The 24,442-nt window shown below is 54.0% G+C and overlaps 1 protein-coding gene across 1 annotated transcript; it reads left to right on the top strand.

Moving 5' to 3' along the window:
* The first annotated feature begins 687 nt into the window (after positions 1 to 687).
* Kcnq4 (potassium voltage-gated channel subfamily Q member 4) lies at positions 688 to 23,181 on the top strand. Its single transcript, XM_015484725.2, has 13 exons — positions 688 to 816; positions 1,461 to 1,587; positions 1,785 to 1,960; positions 2,597 to 2,722; positions 3,136 to 3,246; positions 3,436 to 3,531; positions 5,499 to 5,587; positions 7,259 to 7,420; positions 14,148 to 14,368; positions 16,309 to 16,408; positions 18,465 to 18,596; positions 20,391 to 20,520; positions 21,105 to 23,181. The coding sequence occupies exons 2-13, from the start codon at positions 1,470 to 1,472 to the stop codon at positions 21,315 to 21,317; spliced, it is 1,674 nt and encodes a 557-aa protein (XP_015340211.2). The 5' UTR covers positions 688 to 816; positions 1,461 to 1,469; the 3' UTR covers positions 21,318 to 23,181.
* Positions 23,182 to 24,442: the final 1,261 nt, after the last annotated feature.

The following is a 24,442-nucleotide window of genomic DNA, read 5'->3' as shown; positions in this document are numbered from 1 at the left end:
CAAACTTGTGATTCTCCTGCCTCAGCTTCCTGAGTTGCTGAGATGACAGGTGTGTGCCACCATGCCTAGCTGAATTTCCTGCTATTTCTAAACATCTGGTTCTGGGCCACTTGGTATCTTCCCACAGCACACAGGGGAGTTGCAGATCTCTATAACCCACCTCTTCACTGCCTGATTCCCCTCTCTGTATCCTTCTCTGCATCCTTCCTAATCTCTTTCCTTCTGTAGCCATCTCATTTAATTCCAAAGGAGCTGATGAGAACAGGGCCAGTTGTCCCCATTCTGCCAATGAGGCCATGCTCTGACTTCTTTGGAGTGCCTGGGGAAGGTGGTTCCTCCCTCAGTGCTGACCTTCCCTGAGACCCTGGATGACCTCTGGGACACTTCTCTCAAGACAACCTTAAAACCAATCCAATCCATGGCTTGTGGATCAATGAGCCTGGAGGAACACGGGAGCCTATGTGTTTCCACTGCCAACTTAGACAACACTGCCACTCAGCTGAGTGACCATCTCTTGGTGACACAGCTATACTGGGTGCAGTTGAGAGAATCATGAGGTGTCTGTGAGCTTGGTGGCTTGGAACTTGGGGGCTGCTGCCTTTGGTGCCCAGCACAGAGCCCACCAATGCTTCCCTCCTCCCGTGATTCTGCAGCCTCCTACCAGAGGCTCTTCTGCTGTCCTGCCCCCAAGCTATCTAACCCTTCCCTTCATGCTGCAATTGTAGATTCTTGCTGGTCTTCAGCTGCCTGGTGCTGTCCGTGCTGTCCACTATTCAGGAGCACCAGGAATTTGCCAATGAGTGTCTCCTCATCTTGGTAAGTGCTGAGAGTCCCTGTCCAAGGGAGGCTGTGGGCTGAGGGCTGAGGTAGGGAGAGGCTTCTAGGCTTTGAGTTGGAGAGCAGATTCCTGTGCTGAGTTCCCTTAGTTGGTAACTACCCCTCTCTGGGTATCATCCTCCATTATAGCCGGTGTAGGAGGACCTCCTGCTTCTATGGAGGCCTTATGATGGGCCCAATAGTGACAGGATGAGTAGGCTCCACCCTTATCAGGACAAGTCGGTAACTCCATCTCTGCCTAAACAAAAGGCGCCAAACTAACACCCCTTGGGGGGAGACAGCTAATGGATAGCTGCCCCTTTATTTCAGCCAGGTAGAGCTAAGGACTCTGGGATGTTTGGGAGGGGAAGCAAGACTGAGGGATAGAAAAATCCCCGCAGCTAATGGTGGCAGAAAGGGGAGGACAGGCTCCTGCTTTCAGTTTTCTTAGAGAAAGTAGAAGTGGTCACTTCCTTTCTGGAATCCCCTTCAGCCCTAGCCCGTGTAAGAACGGAGAGGGGTCAGGTGGAGGGGTCTGGTGGAGGGGTCTGGTAGAGGGTGCTGGCGCTCCTGATGCAGGACTCAGGCTGGGCCAGTCTCTGACCTGGAGAGTGGGCAGCAGAACTGAGGCCCTGATCCCGCAGGAGTTCGTGATGATCGTGGTCTTCGGCCTGGAGTACATCATCCGCGTCTGGTCGGCGGGCTGCTGCTGCCGCTATCGAGGATGGCAGGGCCGCCTCCGTTTCGCCAGAAAACCCTTCTGTGTCATCGGTATAAGGCTTTCCTCGATTTGCCTGACTCCCGACCCCAGGCCCCAGGGTTGACACCTTGACCCCTTCCCTAACCCTGGCCCTGGTTACTGACACTGACTAGGCAGACCATCCCAATCTGCCACCTCCTCACAGCCCCAGGAGACCCTGGGTCCTGTCGCAGCCCTACTGGTGACCTTGCCACCTCCTGCCCTGCAGACTTCATCGTTTTCGTGGCCTCGGTGGCCGTCATCGCCGCGGGCACACAGGGCAACATCTTTGCCACATCTGCGTTGCGCAGCATGCGCTTCCTGCAGATCCTGCGCATGGTGCGCATGGACCGACGCGGTGGCACCTGGAAGCTGCTGGGCTCCGTGGTCTACGCACACAGCAAGGTGAGGCTGGGCAAGCCGGAGGGCGAGGCTGAGTTGGGCAGAGGGACGGTCCTGAGCGGAGCCCTGGCTGGGTAGGGGGGTAAAGGGAGACTATGGACGGGGTGGGCATGGAGATTGGAAGCGGGGCAGGGCGGGGCTGGGGACAGGACCTAAGCTAGAGGCAGGGCCTACAGGGTGGAGCAAGTGGGGGCTGGAGCTGGGCATCAGCCGGGCCTAGGAGTCAGGGCCTGAAGCCGGGTTTGAGGGTGTCACTTGGAAGCTTCTGAGTTTGAAGGGACAGTTTTCACTGCCACTTGGAGAGCTGGGATGGGGCCTGAGGGTGGGGCTGGGAAGGGACTAGAATGTAGGTCCCCAAGCCTGTAAGTAGTGTTGGGGGGCAAAGCCAAGGGGTCTGGGGGTGGAGGTGCGAGCCTGGAACCGGGCAGGTCAAGGGCAGGCCTGGGATCCTGGTGGTCTCCAGGTGAGGCAGGGTTTCCTTGAAGTGAAGAGCTGAGAAAGGAAATGGAGAAGAGCCACTGCCAGGGGTTGGTGAGATCGGGTACTTTTATCCCCCTTCAGAACATGGTCCATAGGCCATAGGGAGCCCCTGCCCCTCTGGTAGGCACAGCTCCTCATGTCCCTTCACCTGCCTGGCAGGAGCTGATCACCGCCTGGTACATCGGGTTCCTGGTGCTCATCTTTGCCTCCTTCCTCGTCTATCTGGCGGAGAAGGATGCCAACTCTGACTTCTCCTCTTATGCCGACTCGCTCTGGTGGGGGACGGTGCGTAAGAGTCTGTGCAGGGCTGCCCTTCTCCTTGGGACTCTCCCCAGAAACTTCCTGAGACCTGTCCATTCTGCCCCTGAGGGTTGATCAGGCCCTTCTAGAACTAGAGCTGGGACCCCCTTTGACCAGCCCCTATGCCACTCTGCCCCCCAACCTACTCTGGTGGATTGCCCTGTTCCCATTAGCCCCCCGCCCGTCCCCGAGCCTTTGTGTACAGCACTGGAGAGGTATTAGGTACGCCCCTACTGCCCCCTTGAAAAGTCCTTGTCAACAACCCCTATGGAAAATATCTGGGGATGGGGGGAGAGAACCCTTTCCTTTTGACCAGTCTTCCACCTGTCTGTGCCCCCAACAACTTCTCGTGGGTGGCCTCTGTGATCCGTCTTGTGGATAACCATTTGTATCTCCAGATTACACTGACAACCATCGGCTATGGAGACAAGACACCACATACATGGCTGGGCAGGGTCTTGGCTGCTGGCTTCGCCTTACTGGGCATCTCTTTCTTTGCCCTGCCTGCCGTGAGTTCTGTTCTGCTATGTTGGTGGGGGAGGATGAGGGCAAGACTTTCTCAGTCCAAATCACAGATTTGTCCAGGCAGCCTTGGGTACTGACTGGAGAGAAGCCAACGCCTAGTCAGATGGGCAGGGTAGGGATACCCTGGTTATCTCCCCTCCCCACATTCCCCCAACCCTCCCTTATCCCCTTAGGGCATTCTCGGCTCCGGCTTTGCCCTGAAGGTCCAGGAACAGCACCGGCAGAAGCACTTCGAGAAGCGGAGGATGCCAGCAGCCAACCTCATTCAGGTAAATGACACCCAGGAGGCCCTGTGGCACAGGCCCTATGACGCACCCACTTGGCGTGTTGGCCCCTGTGTGCCAATCCATGTGGCCCAGCCTCACAACTACAACTCCACTTTGAAGCTCAGAGAGGGATGTGGCTTTTCTAGGGTCACGTGGCAAGGCACAGACAGAGCTGGGATGTTGACAGATTCATAAACTTTCCCTGGCACCAAATGCCCAGTTTGGTGCTCACTAGAGTTGCGCCATTGCCAACTCTGGCCCCAGCTCTGTGCAGCCTGGGTAGATGGGGGTCTGGACAGGCTCCTGTGAAGACCCAGCTCTGCTGCCCCTCAGCTGCGCAGCCATCCGCGGCAGCACTCTGGGCTCATTCATTCAGGCATTCCACAAGAAGCCACACGAATGAAGAGGTTTTGGTTCAAGTCTAGGCTTTTGAGAGCTCCAATATTTAGTAGCCAGGCAGGAAAAGAGCCTGCCAAGGAGACAGAGGAGGAGCAGCCAGAGGAGTGGGTGGGAAGCCAGGAGCATGTGGTCTTCGTTGCCCTCAGTGATGGGTGATCTGAGTGGCTGTGGGATGAGGCCAGGGCTTTATTTTCTGTGACCGTGTGATTAGGTGTTGGCTTCTCTCCAGTCAGAAGTGTGTGCAGGAGAACTCTGTGCAGGAAATGGTTTGGGGAATACTGACGCAGCCCACCTATGCATGCTCCCCCCACGCCACCCTCTGACCCCCAAACCCAAGTCTGGCTCAGCCCCTCCTTATCTCTTTTACCAGGCGAAACCCCCTCTCCCCATCCCCGCTATCTCCAGCCACCAGCCCATAATGTCCCTCGGGGCACAATGGCCACTGTCCCTTGAGAGCTGGCCTTCTGAGGGGCATTGTAGGGGCAGGCGGCTGGCACTGTTCGTGCCGAGAGACAGCTGGTATTGTAGTGCCCATAATTAATGAGACAGCTCTGGCAGCTGCTCTCCAGCCCATGCCAGGGGCCTAGGCAAGCAGGAAGTAAAAATATTTCTGTCTTTGGAAGGCGCCTGGCCGGTGAGGTCAACAGTGGCAACCCCATAAGGACAAGAGGCACCCAGAGAAGGGGGGTATACAGGGCCCAATTCTGCCTTGTCCTGCCTAGCAGCTTCCATGTCTCTCTGCCTTGGCTGATCATCCCACTCAGTCTCTCCTTGGCTCTTCTCCATATCTCAAAGACTTCCTCTTGTCCGACCTTCTTTCCTCCTGCTATGAAGGAAGTCCTGCAAGTCCATGGAAGCTGAGGGGCTGGTGGGTGATGCTCTTTCCTCCAACCAACCCCTCAGCATTCCTCAGCAACCCCTTTCTCAGTTCCTAGTGACAAGCAGCTAGGAAAGATAGAGCAGAGTTGCTGTTAGCAGTCAGCATTCATTCTCCAAACATTTGTGGGACACCTACAAGTGCCAGATACTCTACTTGGCTCTGAGATCAGTGCCATTAATTGAACACACAATAAATAGATATTTACCAGATGTGAAGAAGGGAGTTAACAGGAAGGTTTAACAGGGGGACCTGGCATTAAGTGCCTACTATGTGTCACCACTGAGCTTTGCATTGGATAGACAAACATGCTCACAGCATGCTGTTAGGTAAGTAGTAGCTGATTCGCTCTACGGGGGAGAATACTGAGGTTCTGGAACTTCATTTAGTTTGTCCACACTTGAAAGGGGTAGAACTGAGATTGGAAACCCACATCTGCCTGATGATAAAACCCCTGGTCTTACCCCTTTGCTCCAGGGTCCTTGACTCATGTTGATCTTCTGGGCCATCTTGGGCAAGTCGTTTCTCTCTAGGCCTCAATTTCTAGGTTGGCCTTGCTGGTGGCTATAGAGTTGGGACTGGCCTCCGGCTCTGCCAACCTTTGGCTGGCTAAGGACTAGGTTCCTTCAGGGGCAGAGGGCTGGTGGGGGCTGAGAGACCTCACTGATGCCCCATTTCTTCCACATATCCCCAGGCTGCATGGCGCCTGTACTCCACCGACACTAGCAGGGCCTACCTGACGGCCACCTGGTACTACTATGACAGTATCCTCCCATCCTTCAGGTAGGTCCTTCTGGGGTGGGAGTGGGTGGGGGGCTGGCAGTAATACCCAGGGAGCACAAAGGGCTGGGATTCATCCCTGGAAGGTGGGGAGAGGGTGACAGCTCCCATGGGAGCATTTTGGGCTGGCTCTGTAGGTTCTACCTTACTTAGAGCTTGGAAGATCCTCTCTCTGAGAAGCACACAGGACATAGGGCCTTGGTGGAGCTCTGCCCCACAGGCTGAGCCCAGCTCATGGAGCGCTGTCAGTCAGAATGCTCATCCATTGGTGATGCCACTGAGGCCAGTGACACAGCCAGCTCATTTCCCTTCAGTCTCAAGTGGGGGACACTGGTGGCACTTACCAGCCTGGAGTATTGCAGCTGGTTGAAGAGAGTGTGGAATGGTCAGGAACACATGTGCCAGGACCTGCCCTGAGCCCCCATATGTGACTGGGCTCGACTGGGCCTCAGCACCCAGAAGAGAGTCTTCCCACCGGCCCTGGCTGAGCCTAGGCTGCACGGGGGTGGCTCCATTCAAGGGATTATTAATAGCATCACCAAGGTGCATGTGGCCAGGTGCCTGGCCAGCCCTGGGGCAGGAATGAAGACCACGGATCTGGCACGCTCCCATAGGCAGGCGGGCGTGGGGTGCGCGGCTGGGCCAGGCTGCTGCGCTCAGCACTTCTGCGCACCTTTTTTGCCTCATTAGTTCTCCAAGAGCAGCTGTTGCGTGATCCCACTTGCCCTCACCTGGCCTGTTCCAGCTCCCTCCCAGCCCTGTGGGCTTCCTGGGAGGGGCAGAAGAGAGGGCCCCGGAAGGGGGCATCACACTTCCCACCCCCATCTCCCTTCCTGGCAGAGGCAAGCTCCCACCTCGGAGACAGAGATGGCAGCTAGGTTAGACGAAGCCTCCTTTTCAGGAGCAGCCCTATTGACCAGGGCGAGGTGGGGAGTTGGGGCAGGGGCTGGATAGGTAGAAAGTGGTGTGAGGGAGGCGGGGAAATGGAGTCTGGTGGTCTGGGTCCCTTGGTTAGAGGGACAGAGCCTGGTTTGGAGATTTGGGGTCTATCGGACCTTCTGCTGCTCCCTGGGCCTCAGCTTTCTCATCCCTTTGGTGGGAAGGCAGGGGACAGTGGAGGGGGGCATTTTACTTTTTTGGCTTATGGTAGGAAGTGGCCTAGAGAGTCAGGGGGCAGCTCCAGGCCCAAATTCAGTCTCCAGGAACCCAGCAGCAGGCGTGAGCGCCACAAGAGAGGGAAGCTGGGCCAGCTGCCCTGTGAAATCTCCATCCTTGGTCTGTCTTCCCTAAAATCCATAGTCAAATCGGAAGGGTATGAATTTCAGGGCTGCTGCTGGCCTTCCAGCAGGCACAGTGCCACTGTGCCTCGATGAGCAGAGAGTCAGCTGAATTTGAGCTCCTATTTGCCACCTTGTGCGGGTGCTCTTGAGTTGTGCCCAGTCTGCACAACCAAACCTGGTGTCCCTGAGGATTTCCCAGGAACTGAGTGTAGAAAGGGAGGAAGAGAGCCATTGTCTTCCATCTTCCACCCCTGTTTGGTCTGGCCTGGCTTGGGTGTTTGTGAGCATCCCTATAGAGCAGGACCTGGCGGGTGAGCTCAGGAGCTCAGAGCCCACTAGGTGAGGGGGGTGGTGCCAGGGCCCTGCTTGTGGCTGATGGTGCCCTCTCCTGCAGAGAGCTGGCCCTCTTGTTTGAGCACGTGCAGCGGGCCCGCAATGGGGGCCTATGGCCCTTGGAGGTGCGGCGGGCGCCAGTACCTGATGGAGCGCCCTCCCGCTACCCGCCCGTTGCCACCTGCCATCGGCCGGGCAGCGCCTCCTTCTGCCCTGGGGAAAGGTAGGGGCCCCCTGGGGTCACCACCTCCTCTTGCTTCTCCTCCTCTTCTTCCATTCTCTGTCTTATCCTCCCTCAGACCTGCCTCCAGCTACTCTGTCGGTGTCTGGGCCTGTTTGGGGGCCTCCTGGGCCTCTTCATGAGGTCTGGGCGGTTGTCGTCGGATGGCCAGACAGGTACAGACTGAGGGCCTCTCTGGAGAGGCCAGGCTGGACTCACCTTTTCGTTTCCTGGGACTCCGAGAGTCTGAGTGGGAGAGATGTCCGCACCATCCTACCCTGTCACCTCCCCCATTCATGCCATTGTCCTCTTTCTTTCTCTGTTCCACGTTCCCCTCACTCTTCCATCCCTGCACCCCCATCCCTCCCGGGAAGCTGGAGAGAGGAGGAGGCCGCTGGCCACAGGTGCTTACGGCTCAGGTAATCGTGGGCACCACTCTGGGTTTTGAGGGCAGGGAACCCCCTCCCCAGCATGTTGCTCTAGGAGGGGCTTGACCCTGCAGTCGCCTCTCGGGAACCAGATGCCAGCTGGAAAGAGAGCTCTGTGACTAAGACCGCTGTAGGACCTACGTAAACCCAGCCAGCAACTAATGCTCTTGTCTCATGCAACCCTTGTCCACAGCTTTGCTAATCCCAGCGGGTGCTCCTGGGATTCTCTTTTCTTCCTTACTGAGGTACTCTTTGCCACTCACAATGGTATCTTTCCCCTTGACCTGTCCCTCCCGGAGCTTTTGCATTTTGAAAGAAGAACCAAGAAAGAATGATGCTTGGCCTGCCCTGACATGTGTTCATAAGTGGGGGAGCTCCAACATGTTTGGATAAGGGCAGCCCATTCACTCACAGCATGGGGACAAGCAGCTGCCTCTGTAGATTTAGCTTTGAGGTCGAGGGTTCAGTCCCCTTCATACCTTCCCCTGCCCTTTACCCATCTCTTTGTTTTGCCTCATCTTCACACGTCATCACTGAACCAACCAGATAGGCATCTGGGCCTTGAGCCTTAGCTGTAATTCTGAGCCCCAGGCCCAGAACAAGGGACCAGGGAAGAGGTGCCGTGGAAGCTTGCCTCTGCCACCTGGTCTGTGTGTCCTTGAGAAAGTCATCAAATCACTCTGTTCCTGGCAGAAAATCAGTGATGTTTAGGCTGACTAGGAGCTCTGGGTTCTCTGAGTTTCTCCTGGAGGATAGAGTGATGAAGTGTTTTGGGCTGGGGGAGGGGGAGCAGGTAGCATCCCTTCCCTGTTCTTAGGGCACTTCTGGGCTAGGGGCTGAACAGGAAGTGGGGAGAGAGAGAGCACCCCTCCAGGTCTGGAACTGGAGGGAGGGGAAGGGAAGCATGTCTGGCCAGGCCAGGCTGGGAGCTCCCTGGAAGAAATGTCCATGATATAGGACCACTTGGATTCTCCAGCACTGCCTGAAGGCCCTTCATCCTTATCCCCATCCCTACCAAACTGCGATTCACAGGCAGAAACTCAAAAGTTTTGGCATTCCAACAATCATGCCAAGAGCATGGGCTCTCTGCAGCTTCTAGGGCACTCTGGTCTCACCTTGCTTGAATAGGAAGGCATGAGAATGGAGGGGAGCCTGGAGCCTGGCACCTATAGAACTCCCAACGGCTTCTATGGGACCTTGAACTCACTGAAGCCCAGGAACAGATCACTGCTGAGGGCTTGGCTATCACTAACTCCCAGCCTATGTCTGTCTGTCCTGGAGTGTCTGTGTGTCTGGAACTCATGGTGATGGTGGTAGAGTGTCACTTCTTCCCAGAGACCCTAGAGAGCCAAGCTGTGTCTTCTAGGTCAGTCCCCAGGCTCAGGCTAAATGGTCTTGTCCTTAACCTTGGCTGTCTAGGTCTACTGCAGCTGGGATGCCTCCAGATATGTACCTACGCATACACACACCTGGTTGGCTACGTCCCCAGTGATGCTTGGGGATGGATCCAAACTAAGCATGTTCCCAGGAAGTAGAGCTCCAAGAAGCAGGACTTCTTGGGGGATGGCCAGGGGATGGCATTTCCTTTTAGGATTTTGTGTTGAGTTGCTCAAAGTGTGGTCTCCGACTGCCTGCATCAGCATCTCGTGGGGTGTTTGTCCGAAATGCAAATGCCTGGCCCTCTCTCCACACCTGCGGAGTTGGATTGGAGAGGAGGCCCAGGATTCTGCGTGTTCACAATGCTCCCAGGGGGTCCTTATGCAGACTGAGAACTTCTGCATTCTGGGGATGGAGCTGGAGGATGACTTGGGTGGGGGTCCTTTTTTCCCACCAGCCACCAGAAACCGGCCCCATCCTGGCAACTCCCCACGCTCTGCCCACCTGTCCCTTTGTCACTAACCTCTGTTCGTGTCTTGTTCTCAACTTTCCAGCCAGATGTTTAGTAATAAACGGAGTTTCTTTCGGATCCACGCCAGCTGGAGACCGAGGTACCCCCTCGCCTGCTCCTCCTGCCCCCACTCTTCCTCATCCCCCCAGCTTTGGGGGTTGGAGAGGGGGACAGGATGGGCCATGAACAAGGTGCATGTGCCTGCCGCCTGCCATCTGCCTCGGGGTCCTGATGAGCCCCTTGCCTTCCTGGGGATGCCTCTGCCAGGTCTGGGGCATGGGCCCAGTGTGCTGGAAGGGACACTTGCAGGAGCCTTGGGGATGCGCGCTGGCTCTGCCGCTGACCCCTGTATGATTTTGGTCAAATTGCTTCCCTTCTTTGGACCTCAGTTTTCCCTATGTGGAATGGGCAGATTGAGCTAGAGGCTCTCTGAGGGTCTTTCCCACTCTGACTTTTGCTGGGCCTTGGGTTTAGCTTCTTGTCTCCCCACTGTCTGCCTGGAACGCGGCAGATGGCTGAAGGGGATAGGCCTGGCACCTCCCTAACTTCAGATCCCTAATGTAGCTGCATCACCACTGCATTCATGGTACCTGCCATGCCAGGACTTGCTGTGTGCCCTGGGGACACAGTGATGAATAAAACATGGTCCCTGGAGAGTTGCAAAGAGTAACTGCAGTTTGGTGCAGTGAGCACAATAAGAGGAGGAAGCAGAGGGGCTGTGAAGCCTGAGTTGGGCGCTTAACCCAGAGGAAGCCCTGGAAGGGGTGGCTGTTAGCAGGGACATGGACCAGGCAAGTTGGCAAAAGAGCACAGCCATGGGAAACAAGTGCATAGCCCGGTTTGGTCAGTTCTGAGAGTGGGATGTCAGAGCTGAGGTTAAGGCAGGGCTGAGGTTAAGCCCCAGTGCGGCTTCATCTTGTTGGCATTGCCTGACACTTGAGTTCGTGGATCTCTGGTTTCCCTAAGGTGCCTCTGGAGTCTTGTGGTAGCAGATGAGGAGCAGAGCCCCTGGCTGTCATGTGCTTCTGTAGAAAAGCAGCATTTCTGAGAGATGTGGATTCTCCATCACAGTCTGGTCTGCACTCACTGGCCGTGTGTCTGTGGGCAAGTCACATAGCTGTCTGTGCCTCTGTTTCCTCAGATATGAAATGCAGATTGTTTTTTGTTTTGTTTTGTTTTGTTTGTTCTGGGCATTGAACCCAGGAGCACTTTAGCCCTGAGCTCCAACTCCAGCCTGAGACGCAGATCATAAATGCAGTATAGCCGGGCCCAAACTGCTTGGCGCCTACAAAATTGACCTTATTCAATTTGGTACATTTGGCAGTTAAGATCTCACTTTAAAAAACAGTTTGGGAACCATGACTGTAGGAAATGGGGACACACTGAAGGGTGAAGCTGAAGAGACTCCAGGTCAGATCTGACCCACTGCAAGATTGGCTGTAGTGGGCAGGATGGACAGAGGGGCAACAGTGGGACAGAGAGGCCAGCTATGAGACTGTTTGCCTAGTCCCTGAGGAGGGGACTGGAGCGGAGGGGCCGTGTGCAGCCAGACAGTGGGGAGGCTGCCTTTGGCAGGCAGAGGATGAATCCTAAAGAAATTCCTGGTGCAAGTGGGTCTGAGTCCAGCAGGGCAGTCAGAGGGCAGTCAATGGCAGCACTGACACTTCCTGAGGACAGCCACAGTCAAGCTCACCCCATCCTTCTCCTAGGCACCAACAGACCCCTTAGACCTCAGTTGTTTACTTTGGCACCTTCAACATTTTGAATTGGACAGTTCTTTTGCTTGGGGCTACACATGCTTTGTGGGATGCTTAGCAGCATTTCTGGCTTCTACCCATTGGATGCCAGGAACACCAATGCTGTGACAACCCCAGATATCTCCAGACATTGCCAAATGTGCCTTGGGGGGTGAAATGCCCCAGTTGAGAACCACTGCCCTCGCCCTCACCCTGATCACTTGTCCTGGAAAAAGAACACAATCTCTGAGGCGGAGAAAATGGCCCAGGACTTGCCCCATCCCAGGGGAGCTCTGTGACCTCGGGCAAGTTGTTTCACTTCTTTCCTTATCGGTAAAATAGGGATGGAGAACCAGAGCCACTGTGTGACGTGGCGGAGAGGACTGAAAGCACCGAGGCAGGCAGGTGGGACACTTGTGCTCTGAGGAGCCTGGGAGGGAAGGAGCTCTTTGGTGCCCACTGTGTGCCAGGTTTCTTTCCATTTTCTTTGAGCTTTCAGGCTCCAGAGAGGCTGACGTGAGCTGTTTTCTGGGCTCTGCCCAAGGAGCAGGAATCCAGGGCTGCTCCTGGTAAAACTGTCTTCTTGCATTAAAGAGGAGCCCAGGGCCTCAGATGGCTGGAAAGTTACAGAACCCCCACAAACCCTGCTGGAAGCTCCCTCCACCGTCACAGAATCAGAGCTGGAAAGGGACCTTTCAAGGCCTCTAGTGCAAGCCTCAGACTCCTTCCTCCAAAAGTTCTGCTGAGTGCACACTCAGCTTGTTTGCACACTTCTTGAGATAGAGGTCACCCCTCCCTTCCCCAGAACGCCATTGGTGCCTGATGTGCTGGGTGCAGCGATCCAGAGTTCCAGGCCCTTGACTGGAGCTCAGGGCCTTCTCCAGCCTTCTCTCTTCCTCTCCAGCTTGGAGGAGTGGAGGACAGGGGCAGGGGTTGCACGGATGGGCAGGGTGTGGGGTGCTTGCCAGCATGAGGAGAGCCCGCAGGAATGGCTCTGCAGGGGAAAGTTTGGGAAAGCCAACCTCAAACTTCGGTTGGAATCTTTGGGATGTGTCGAGGGGACCCTGGGGCCTGACCTTCCCTTCTGATATCCTAAGGGCTCCAATACCTGACCTTTAACCTCTTCCCTCTGGGCAGAGGCCCCTCCCCTAAGGATGGCCCTACATCCGGGCCACCTTCCCGAAGGTGCCCCTGGTTTCGAGATCTCTTACCTCAGCAGCTGGGCTCTATACCTTCCACCCCATGCCCTGGGCATGGGGGACCTTGGTACCCACCCAACCTCGAAACCAGAATGTGTCCTTTGCTTAATTGTTGATCTGAAAGTCCCTGAGAGTAGGTGACAGTCTCCTTCCTCAACCCTGCCCCACCTCAGGCCTCCTTTGAGACTGGCTGGTGCCCCTCTGAGCTGGTGCCCAAGGCAGTGGGGGCCCCAAAGCTGTCTGCAGGGATCCTCCAGTGCACATGGCAGCAGGCAAGGCAGCTATGATGCCACAGGGCATAGGGTGGAGGATGTTGGCATAGGTCTGACCCAAACAGCAGTAATGTGGTCCTTGAACTTCTAGGACCAGAGTTACTCTACCAGGTACTGGTTAATCAGGGCCTTTCATGGTGATGGTAAACCCATGGCCTCCTTCCACCCCCGCCTGTCTCCCTCCAAGGTTTGGGGGATGTGGTGAGGGGCTGGGTATAGTAAGGGGAGCCTAGAGCGTGTGTCCAGATCTGCATGTGTGTGCTCATGTGCACACAGACAGTGTAAGCTGAACTGGGAACTGAGTAGCACTGAAGGGGGAATCTTCTAGGGAGATCCAGGACCCCATGGTCCAGGTGAGCAGAGCTCAGGCAAGGGAGACCACGGAACAGGTTACTGAAATAGATCTTCACTGGGAGGGCGGATACCAGGCACATCCTAGGCATACAGCACCCAGACTCATGAGGCTTAGGCCCTCAACGGACATCACACTGCACTGTCCACTGGCACTTCACACAGAAGCCCGTGTGTTGGAGATCTTATTTTGCAGAGCCCATCTGCATGGCTAGATCAGGTCCTAAAACCCTGACCTGACCCATGCCGAATCAGATAGCTCCAGCAGTGGGGAAAGGAGAAAATACAAGCTGACACATGTCCACACACACCATGTGTATACACTCTGCCACCTCTGTACCCACACTGTCACATGTGCACACACATGCCTCCTTGACTCCACCCAGCCTCTCCCTGGTACAGTGAGGACTGGAGGCCTACCTCAGTGTGCATGGCCAGGTGAGCTTCCCCATCCCTCAGCAGCCTGTCTGTGCCCAACGGGGTCACTGCCTCCACCCTCCAACCACCCGTGGGCCAGGCCCAGATCCTTCGTCCTCCTGTCTTGTCTGATTCCTTCTTGGGTTTCTCTCAGTCCTTTCACTCTGACATCTGTCTCCTGTGCACCCTTATCTGTCTTGGCAAAGAGGGGTGGGAGGTGGGACTGGGTATGGGATGGGCTCCAAATGACCTCCCTTCAGCTTCTTGTTGGAGTCAGGGCCCCCCTCACCACACCGTTGTTCCATCCTAGAAAGTCTGTTTGGTGGGGAATCCAGACCCAATAGTCACCCCCAAGTCCTAGATCAGCATTGTCCCCACTCACCTCCTGCCCCAGCACCAGCTAACTTGGCTCTCTCCCCAACCTGCCCTGCTCTGCTAGCAGCCGGATGGGCATCAAAGACCGCATCCGCATGGGCAGCTCCCAGCGGCGGACTGGTCCTTCCAAGCAGCATCTGGCACCTCCACCAATGCCCACCTCCCCAAGCAGCGAGCAGGTGGGTGAGGCCACCAGCCCCACCAAAGTGCAGAAGAGCTGGAGCTTCAATGACCGCACACGTTTCCGGGCCTCTCTGAGACTCAAACCCCGCACCTCTGCTGAGGGTGAGCTCCCAGAAGTTTGGGGTCCAGGACCTGCCAAAGGGGGTGGGGATGGACTCTGGTTTTCTAGTCTATAAGATGGGCATCATAACACTTGCTTTTCTGTAGCCTGGGCACCAGATTATTGGAGATCAAATGGGAATGTAGAGGGTGGCATTTGATAGTGGTTGAGGGCACAGGCTTTGGAGCTAGGCTGCTTGGATCTGAATTCTGGCTCTGTCACTTCAGCAAGTGACCTAATTTCTTTGGGCCCTACTCCACTTCCCTCACCTGTAAAATGGGAACAATAATAGTATCTGCTTCAAGGGCTGTTGTGAAGATTGAGATAATCTATGGAAGGTGAACAAAAGAGTTTTTGGAATATAGTAAGTGCTCCATTAAAGCTAGATGACGCTGGGTGCTGTGGCACACGACTGTAATTCCAGTGGATCAGAAGGCTGAGGTAGGAGGATCATGAGTTCAAAGCCAGCTTCAGCAACTTATCAAGGCCCTAAGCAACTCAGTGAGACCCTGTCTTTAAATAAAAAGTATAAAAGGGCTGGGGATGTGGCTCAGTTGTTAAACACCCTTGGGGTTGATCCCTAGTACCAAAAACAACAACAACAGAAAAAAAAAAAAAAAACAGAAGGAAGATCTGTTATGTTTTAAAAGGATCCCTCTAAAGGTGCGATGGTGACAATGGACTATANAAAAAAAAAAAAAAAAAAAAAAAAAAACCCAGCTAGATGACAATGAATGTGCCTTGGAAAGATCAGAAATCCACATTTCATGAGCCCTGATGGGATTATCTCATTTGCTTCTCCCATGACTCCATTTTCATTCCCACTTTATAGACATGGAAATTGAGATTCTCAGCTCATGAGTGGCAGAGCTCCTGTCCTCCCACAGGCCTGTCCAGTTCCAAAGCCGAGGTTCTCTGCCCTCCAGTGCAGCTTGCACACATGAGACTGGTGTCTGAGGGGGGTCACTTTTCAACTGTTGGAGGGGGACTGTTTTGAGTTCTAGTTCTCCCTATAACTCACACTGTGACTTAGGCCAGTTCTGTGCCTCAGTGTCCCCTTCTGGAAAATGGAAGTGTTGGACTGGGTCCCCTGGCAGACTCTTCCCAGCTGCAGAACATGCTGCAGGGCGGGCCTCAGAAGGGGAAATGGGATGTGAGTGGACAAGGATGGTGGATGAGGACTGGAGGCACTTTGTCCTTGGAAGAAGTGGGTAGCCATGCTACCTCTGCCTGTACTGCATCAAGATGTTGCTGGCTGACGACTCAGCCTTTTCCTGGAAAGTTACAGAAGACACAAACCAGTCTTTGGGAGGTGCTGGTCCATAGAAACCTGGGCAAGGCTGGTGCCAGGGACCTCCTTTACTGCCTGCTCATGCCCCTTTCTTTTGGTGGGTGAGGAGAGTATTGCCTTTCTTCCAGGGCAGAGTGCCAGCCCCAGAGGAGCTGTTCCTCTTATCCTGGTTTTAAGGGCCTTGCTTCCCACAGCTGGCCAGTGGAGCCCTCCCTGCGCCTCCATCCCCTGTAGCTGGAGGATAAGATGGTGCATGATTATGTGCAAAGTATCAGGTGCCTTCTCTCCAGGGCTCTCTGTCCTGCATGGTGGGGCCAGTGGGACTTCCTCCAGGGCTATGTTTATCACATTTGCCCCAGGTCAGACCAGATGTGCCCTAAAGCAGCTGTCAATCATCTGACATCTGGCAGATGTTTGCTTTGTCTGACTACAGGGACAGATGGGCATGTAGCAGACTGGGTTTTTCCATGCTGGGTAGGGTTGTGAAGGGCAGAAGCAAGGGAGGCAGGAGCCTGGTCTGTCTTGTGCCCCAAGAAGGTTCTGGTCCCTTTCTGGTCCTGTCTTCTTATCAGTACCTCCATGGAGGTGGGGGTTGGAGTGGCATTTTCTGCTGCTGACCCTTGAAACACATGGCTGCCCCTGTCTTTTCAGAGGGCCCCTCAGAGGAAGTAGCAGAGGAGAAGAGCTACCAGTGCGAGCTCACTGTGGACGACGTCATGCCAGCTGTGAAGACGGTCATCCGCTCCGTCAGGTGAGACTGAAGCCTGAGGTGAGCACCCTCTCCCATCTGCCACCCACTGCTGCTCCCCATCTGGGCCCGCTCTCATGGCCATGCCTGGCCTAGCTCCCAGTGTGCCAGACGCTGCCCGGATGGAGAATGGGCAAGGTGGGGAGGTGGCATATGGCTCCCTGCAGGGTTTGCTCTTACATATCATGCCCAGAGGGCCAGGCTCCAGTGGCACAGCTGCCCATCATGGTCCCTGTCCTCACACATGCAGTACCCTCCCGGTCTCTTCTGCTCTGCCTCTCTGCTCCTCTCCCTTCTCTGTCTCCCACTTTGTGCCAGCTTCTTTACTTCTCTTTCCCCAGCTGTATCCATGCCTGCCTGTTTCTCCTGGGGTTTGTCTATGCACCCTTTCCACACATCTCTCTGATTCTCAGCCTCCTTTTGTCCTGATGTCTCAGACTCTCTCCCTGCCTGTTTCCCGTAGGACTTCTTTAGATCAATGCTTTTCAAACCACAGGTCAAGGCGGTTTGAAATCAACTTAGGGAAACCAAGTTAGTGGGCCTTGATCAACATTTAAAAACATATGAGAATGCATTTCTCATATTAAGGGCAAATAATGTTTATGAAATTTATATTTCAGTTACCTGTGTGTGTATGCACGAGTGCTCATGTGTGCATGTGTACTAGTTTGTGCTGTAACACGGTAGGTCTTGGTCAAAAATTTTGAAAGCCCCTGCTCCACTGCCTATCTCCCTGCCTCAGGAGTTAAGTGGGGACCTGTAGCCATGGCCCAGTCGCAGATTTGGCCCCAACTCATTGGCAAGGAATTCTGGCTCAGTCTTCATTTCTAGCTCAGTTCTAGTTCCAGAGACCTCTGAACCCCTTGCCTTCTGGACTCATTTCCTCTCTTCCCTAGCTCATGCACCTGCCCATAAGCCTCTTCCCTTTGTGTTCTTTTTGACATCAGTGAGCTGGATTCTCTCTCCAGAGTCTGAGGCTACTCCTCAATCCCTTTCCACTCATGTGACCACCATCTGGAACACAGTGCTTGAGCTGTGAGTGCCAGGTCATCTCCTTGGCCACCTGTAGACCTCTTGCACCTGTAGATCTCTTGCCCCAAACCCCTTCCTCCTCCTGGGTCCCCATCAGGGGGCAATGGCACCACCATCAGCCATGGGAGTCATCCTGAACTCAGACTCAGAAGCCTTTCAGTCCCATCTCCTGAACCACTTAACAGTTGTCCATTACTCTACCCCACTGCCTCTCTCCCAACTCAAGCCTGTTCCCTGGGGCTGATCTTCCTGCTCCTGACTCTGACCCTCCAGGTCACATCTTCATGTGGGCTAGCACAGCAGTCATGCCAAAGCAGAGTGAATGACCCGCCCCTCCCAGTGCCCATGCTCTGCCAGAGATTTGGGGCTCTTTCCCACCTCCTTCTCATGGCTCATCTCCTCCCTGTCTCCTCACACTGTCCCGTAACCCCTGGACTGCCCCCTTTCCATCATGTCCTTGTTCCTGCCACTTAGAGCTGAATGTCACTCACACACCTCTATGCCCTCTGCTTCCCACAGCTCCCTTTATCCCCTTCTGCTTGCTCGGGGCACCTCCAGCGGAGGTCCTCCCTTCTTGTGGCCCTGCTATCTTTCTTCATTCTTTGAACATGGTTTTTGTCATCCCATAATTACCTATGTCCTTTCAGTCTCTCATTCCAGCCGGGGGCTCCCTAGGCCAGAGGTTGGCTCTGAATCCTCTCCGGTACCCAGGGCCCCCAAAGCTGTGCCAAGTATTTGTGGGGTGAATGCAATATTCCTTCCCCGACATGGTCATCCTCAACAGTTGATGTTCACAGATGCCCCCTGTGTTTTACCTAGCCAAGGGCATCAGGCCCAGTCCCTGCCCAGATTAATCCAAATATAGGACATGAAAAAACACCAAGAAACCTGTGGGGTACAGAGGTGGTTAGGGAGGCTGGGGACCCAGTTGCTAGTGGTGGTGCAAGAAGGAATTGCCCTGCGGAGGGGGCTGGAAAAGAATCCCATACTGGAACAGGATGGTCCCTGAGAACCCCTCCCTTGACAGGATTCTAAAGTTCCTGGTGGCCAAAAGGAAATTCAAGGAGACACTGCGACCTTATGATGTGAAGGATGTCATTGAGCAGTACTCCGCAGGGCATCTGGACATGCTAGGCCGGATCAAGAGCCTGCAGACTAGGTGGGTACCCTGCCAGCCCAGACCTGGGAGGTTGAGGCAGGATGATCACAAGTTCAAGGCGAGCCTTAGCAACTTAGCGAGACCCTAAGCAACTTAGTGAGACCCTGTCTCCAAACAAACAAACAGCTAGGGATGTGGCTCAGTGGTTAAGCACCCCTGGATTCAATCACTGTACCAAAAACAACAACAACAGAAAAAAAAAAAAAAACAGAAGGAAGATCTGTTATGTTTTAAAAGGATCCCTCTAAAGGTGCGATGGTGACAATGGACTATAAGATAGCAAGGGTAGAAACAGATGGAAATGCCTACTTCAGACATCCAGGTCAGAGATCATGGGACCAAGGTGCAGCTGGGGAGGTGGAATGAGTGGTCAGATTGTAGATCTGCTCTTTCTCTTACACCTTATCAGAAAATCCTACTGGGGGAGAATGACAGAGGGTAGAAGGGAGGGTGGACATGATCAATATGTGAGATATGCATGCATGGAAATATCACAGTGAAACCTATTTATTTGTACAATTAGTACATATTAGTGTTAAAAAAAAAAAGGAAAAGAAACCCTACTGATGGGGTATGATGGGGTGAAAGAAAGAAGAGAATCAAGGATGAAGCCAAGGTTTTCGGATTGAGCAAGAAGAAAAAGGAAACTGCCATTTATTGGCACAGAGAAGGCAACAAGTACAGCAAATTTCAATCAGGAGAATTGGAACTGGCTGAGTTTGTATGATGCCCATCAGCCCTCAAAGGGGAGTGTTGCACTGGCAGTGGATGTAGGGATGTGGAGTATGGAGGAAAAGTTCGGATGGGGAAATAGATTTGGCCCTGGGTTTGACCCCTAGAAACACACACACACACACACACACACACATATTTGGTGTTGACAAGGTATAGAGGAATTGAAACTATGGACTTGAAGATACGACCTAGCAAGTGGGAGTAAATTGAGAGAAGAGGCTTCAAAGGCAAGCTGTGGGGCCTGCAATGTTTAGAGGTTGTGGAGATAGAGGTGGACTCAGCCAAAGAGACCAATACCAGCTGGGAGGTAGGGGTAGAACTGGGAGAGGGTGTTTCAGAATCCAATTGAAGAAATGTTTGCAGGAAGAATGGGTGATCAGCTGTATCCAGTGAAATGAGGACTGAGAGTTGATCATTGGATCTAGTAACATGGAGTTCATTTGGGAACCTAACAGTAGTTTTGGTGAAATGGTGAGGTAAAAACCTTACTGGATAGGTTTAAGAGTGAAAGGAAGATCATGGCACACCTGTAATCCCAGCTACTTGGGAGGTTGAGGCAGGAAGATCTCAAGTTTGAGACCAGCCTGGGTAACTTAGTGAGACTCAGCCTCAAACTAAAATATCTTTACAAAGGGTTGGGGATAGCTCAGTGCTAGAGAAGCCCTGGTTCCATCCCCAGCCCCAAAGGCATGGGGGAGACATAGAAGAATTTCACTGTGAGAGCAGAAAAGATGGGATCAGCTCTAGCCTTATAACTCATGTTCCCAGGTATCTACCTCTTTCCCTTTCCCAGTCCACTATTTCCCATCTCTCCTCTATGTTTTACTGGCCATGTTTATGTATTGGTGCCTTTGCTCGGTCAGTTGGGGAACCCCAAAGCAAAAGCTAGTTTCCCTGCTTCAACTCAAGCCTCCATTTGGCAGTGCAAAGGCCTCCTTCCTCAGTGGCCATTCCCACAGGTGAAGACTGTGTCCTCCCATTCAAAAGGCAACCTAGAGTTCTTGTGGAAGGGAGGAGCATCAGGTATCCAGGACCTTTGATGGTTCCTCTTCCTCACAGGGTGGACCAGATTGTGGGTCGGGGACCCGGGGACCGGAAGGCCCGGGAGAAGGGCGACAAGGGACCCTCAGATGCGGAGGTGGTGGATGAAATCAGCATGATGGGACGCGTGGTCAAGGTGGAGAAGCAGGTGAGTGTAGGATGGACCGTCGCAGGGGCCAAGAAGCTGATCGTCGTCTAGAAGCACTCGGGGGGGCGGGGGACGCAGGAACCAGAAGAGGGGAGGGTGCGTTTCTCTGAGCCACAGCCCAGAACACCCGACCAGACAGCCCCACCCGGGCCCACGCGTCCAGTACTTGGCCAAGCTCCGCCCCACAGACAAGCCCCGCCCCTCAAAAAGCCCGCCCACTCCTGCTAAAGCATCCGGGTAAGCCTGTCAGCTCTGCTGAGCCCTGCCTGTGAGGCGCCGAAGCCTCGCCCAAACCCACCTACTTCTCTTAACCACTCCCCTCTCAGTTTCCTCGGTCTTATGGACGGTTCCAGTTACGGCTAAATTTCTTCCGGGAACACACCCCAGCTTCCCAGCTTCCTCCCGCCCCCAAATTCCACCCTAGACGCCGCTCCCAGATAAGTCCCGCCCAGGCCCCACCCACCGCTTGAGCCACGCCCGCCACGCCTCCTGCCGCGCCCCTTCCGGCCAACTCCCGCCTTCCAGTGGTGCCCCGCCCCCGAGTCCCAGCCGAACGCCTCCTCCCAGCTGCGCCCCGCCCCCAGGTGCAGTCCATCGAGCACAAGCTGGACCTGCTGTTGGGCTTTTATTCGCGCTGCCTGCGCTCCGGCACCTCGGCCAGCCTGGGCACCGTGCAAGTACCGATTTTCGATCCCGACATCACCTCGGACTACCACAGCCCCGTGGACCACGAGGACATTTCCGTCTCCGCACAGACGCTTAGCATCTCCCGCTCGGTCAGCACCAATATGGACTGAGGGGCTTCTCAGGGGCCGAGCAGCCCTCGGCCTAGCGCTCGGACCCGCCCCTTGAGGCCTCTGAACTCTTCTCTTACTTGAACTCGCTCCCTTGCGGGGAGAGAGGCCACACGCAGTATTGAGCAGCCTGGGTGGGCGAGATGCCCGCTGCGGGTGCCAGAGCCCAGCTCCCACCCCAGGAGCGTGAGATGCCAGGCCATATGGAGGGCAGCAGCAGCGGCTGCCCCGTGGCCTTTGGGTCCCTCGGTTCCCTGCCCACTCTATCAAGGCCCAACATGGCCTGCCTGGCCGGGGATACTGCCCAGGAGTAGGAGCCGGGTACTAGGGCACTGGGCCCTGACCCAGCTTCCAGCTATGCAAGGTGAGGTCTCTGGCCTGCCCTTCAGACAGAGCAGGGAAGTCCTCCTGCCAAGTCCCCACCCCACTTGGGGATGGGTCCAAGGTGCCCCCGCAGGTACCCACAAAGCACAGAACCCTGCCAAAAGGCAGATGGGCATCATATATGCAAATTATATTGAATATGCAACTTTGGGGACCCCCATGGGGTCCCTCTGCCCCTCTCCTATGGGAGATGGGCTTCCAGCAGTAGCTGGTCTCAGGCTGCTTGGCCATGACCCCATCCCCATTCTTTGGCTTACCACCCCATTCCTACTCAGCATGGGGCCTGTTTCTCTCCTGCCCTCTCCCAAGAGCAGTGCTTGGGCCTTTCTTTCCATTTTCAGGTGTCACCTCCAGGGGCTTCCTTTTCCTGCTGGATGTCCTCTCCTCTCTTTGGTCCTCCAGACACCTTTGACAGCACAAGTTTCTGTATTTTCCCCACACTTCCCAGACAATGCTCCATGGACAGTCACACAAATTCCTTTAGCTTCTCCAGAGAAATCCTCACGTTCATACTGATGCATAAAACCACACATGCTTGAACACATGAGCACAGAGTCACTCAGCCTCTCCTGAGTCTCTGCAGCTGAGCTAGTGGACTATCCTTTCCACTAAGAGGAAGCCCCTCACTCCCTCTGACCAGAAGAGGGAGCTTTAAAGTCTGTCCTGGCCCAGGGCTTTACCAGCTCCCCTTCCTCAAGAAGGTAGACTCCTTACTGGACCAGGAACCCTAACTGCTGCTTCTGCCCCTGAGGGCCCTCCTTGGTGTCCCCACAGCACAACTCAGGCCTAGGCCTCTGGGACCCACACACCACTGGAGAGACCCCAGGCCCACTCCTTCCTGGTCCCAGAGAGCATAATAATGCACTTGGATGATATACCACCTGTGTACCTGCCTCTCACCTGCACTGCTCCCTCCCTACTTCTCCACTTCAGTTGGCAGCCCCGCATCTTGCATAAGTGCCCATCCACTGCAGGCCCTCAGCCCCACTTTCAAATCCCCACTCCTGCGTTCCTCTTCTGCAAAGCCAAGCAGGTGGCAGGAGGGTGAGGGGTAGTGGATCAATGGCAACCCTCTGTGGGGTACCAGGGAACAAGGGGGCTGAGGCCAAGCTGCCTGCATCTCATAACTGGGGACCTGCATGCACCAGCACCAGGGCTTGGGTTGGATCTTGCTCAGCCCCAGGGTGCCCAGCCTCTGCCCTACCATGCCCTCTGCATGTACCATCATGCCCCGGATGGAGCCTATCCTGGCTCGCCTCATTTGCACTGCACTGTCTTTAGAGAGCCACCCCTCCATCCCTTCAGAGACAGATCTTCAGAGAGGGCAGGAGAATAGGATTACCCTGTGACCAAAGGAGGCATGGGAAGCAGCCCTCCCTCCTTCCACCATTGAGGTTCCCTCACCAACCTGGTTCTCAAATATGCAAGTACCTCACTTTGTTAACTTATTAACTTATTGGTTTCATTAAAGTTTTCAGTAGGAGGTGGTTGGTCTTGGTTTTGTTTGGTGGCTGTGGATGAGGAATTTGATTTGGGGGTAGGGACAAAGAGATTTGGATTAGTTTGGACTCTTTCTTGTATATAGAAAAAATCCAATCCCATATGGCTTGCGCAAAACATGAAATATTGACCCAGAGAACTAAAGAGGGGATAGATTTGGCTTCATGTTCAGTTGGATCCAGGTGCTTAGATGTGTGAGGAATCTGTCTCCTGTTTCAGCCTTCCTCTCAAGCAGGCTGAGCTCTCATGATGATGAATGAAAAGTGGATACCAGTTTTCTAATAGTTTGTTCAGTTAGCATTGGACCAGGGAAACAGAAACAATGGTAGATTTTTCAACAAAATTTACTATGGGGAGTGGGTTACACTGTTGTAGGAAGGCCAAAAGGACAAAGAGAACACTGAGAGAACCTAGAGAAAGTAGCTGCAGGATTCAGGGATTCCTCCTAGAGCGGCGGGAATATAGGACGAGGTTGGGGTCATCAGAATCCACAAGCTTATGGAGGGGGTAGTTCCGGTGCACAGAGATCTAAAGAGGAGGGACTGTGGTTGATCTTTTAAAGGACACAGTGATTGCAGAAAAAAGGCTGAAGATTGGAATTGACTTCTGGCTATCGCTGATAAAGATGGGAAGCAAAGGGAAAAACCTCTACTTCTGCCTTCTCCTCTCACCCTTTAATGTCAAAACCACAGCATCAGGGTATAGAACGCTGTTTTTAGGAAATAGACCAGCTCTGACACTCAGTATCCATGCACATCAACCCATGCACATTGGAACATCTATCTAATGACGGTAGCTTTCACTTCATGAAACAAAACTCTCCTTCATACAAATGAGGACACTCTAACCTCCTTCAAATAGGAAAAGCATAAAACCCCAACAGATGGATTGATCTCATAGTCACAGTCACCGAATCCATATTTGGGTGATGTTAATTATTGCTCTAATTCAATCACAATCCCATCTGTAACTAAACACTAAACTCAAGTTAGCAATCATTTACAAAATCTTTCTATGAAATAATAAGGGAAAAGGAGGAGGAGGAAAGAAAACATTCATTTATTTATACAGCACACACGCACACATGCACCAAAGAAAGAAGAAAATGTGCAGAGCTGCAATAGACTTCTTTCTGGTAGCTTTTCATTAACTTTTGCTGTTGTACATGGGAGCATGGCCATCCCTGGAATCCACTGGGTTTGGTTTCAGGACCCACTGCGGATACCAAAATCCATGGATGCTTA

The sequence above is a fragment of the Marmota marmota genome, unplaced genomic scaffold (genome assembly GCF_001458135.2).
Source record: "Marmota marmota marmota unplaced genomic scaffold, marMar, whole genome shotgun sequence".
Classification (NCBI taxonomy): Eukaryota; Metazoa; Chordata; class Mammalia; order Rodentia; family Sciuridae; genus Marmota; species Marmota marmota.
Note: the sequence above shows the minus strand (reverse complement) of the source record. Positions and strands in the feature narration are given on the sequence as shown.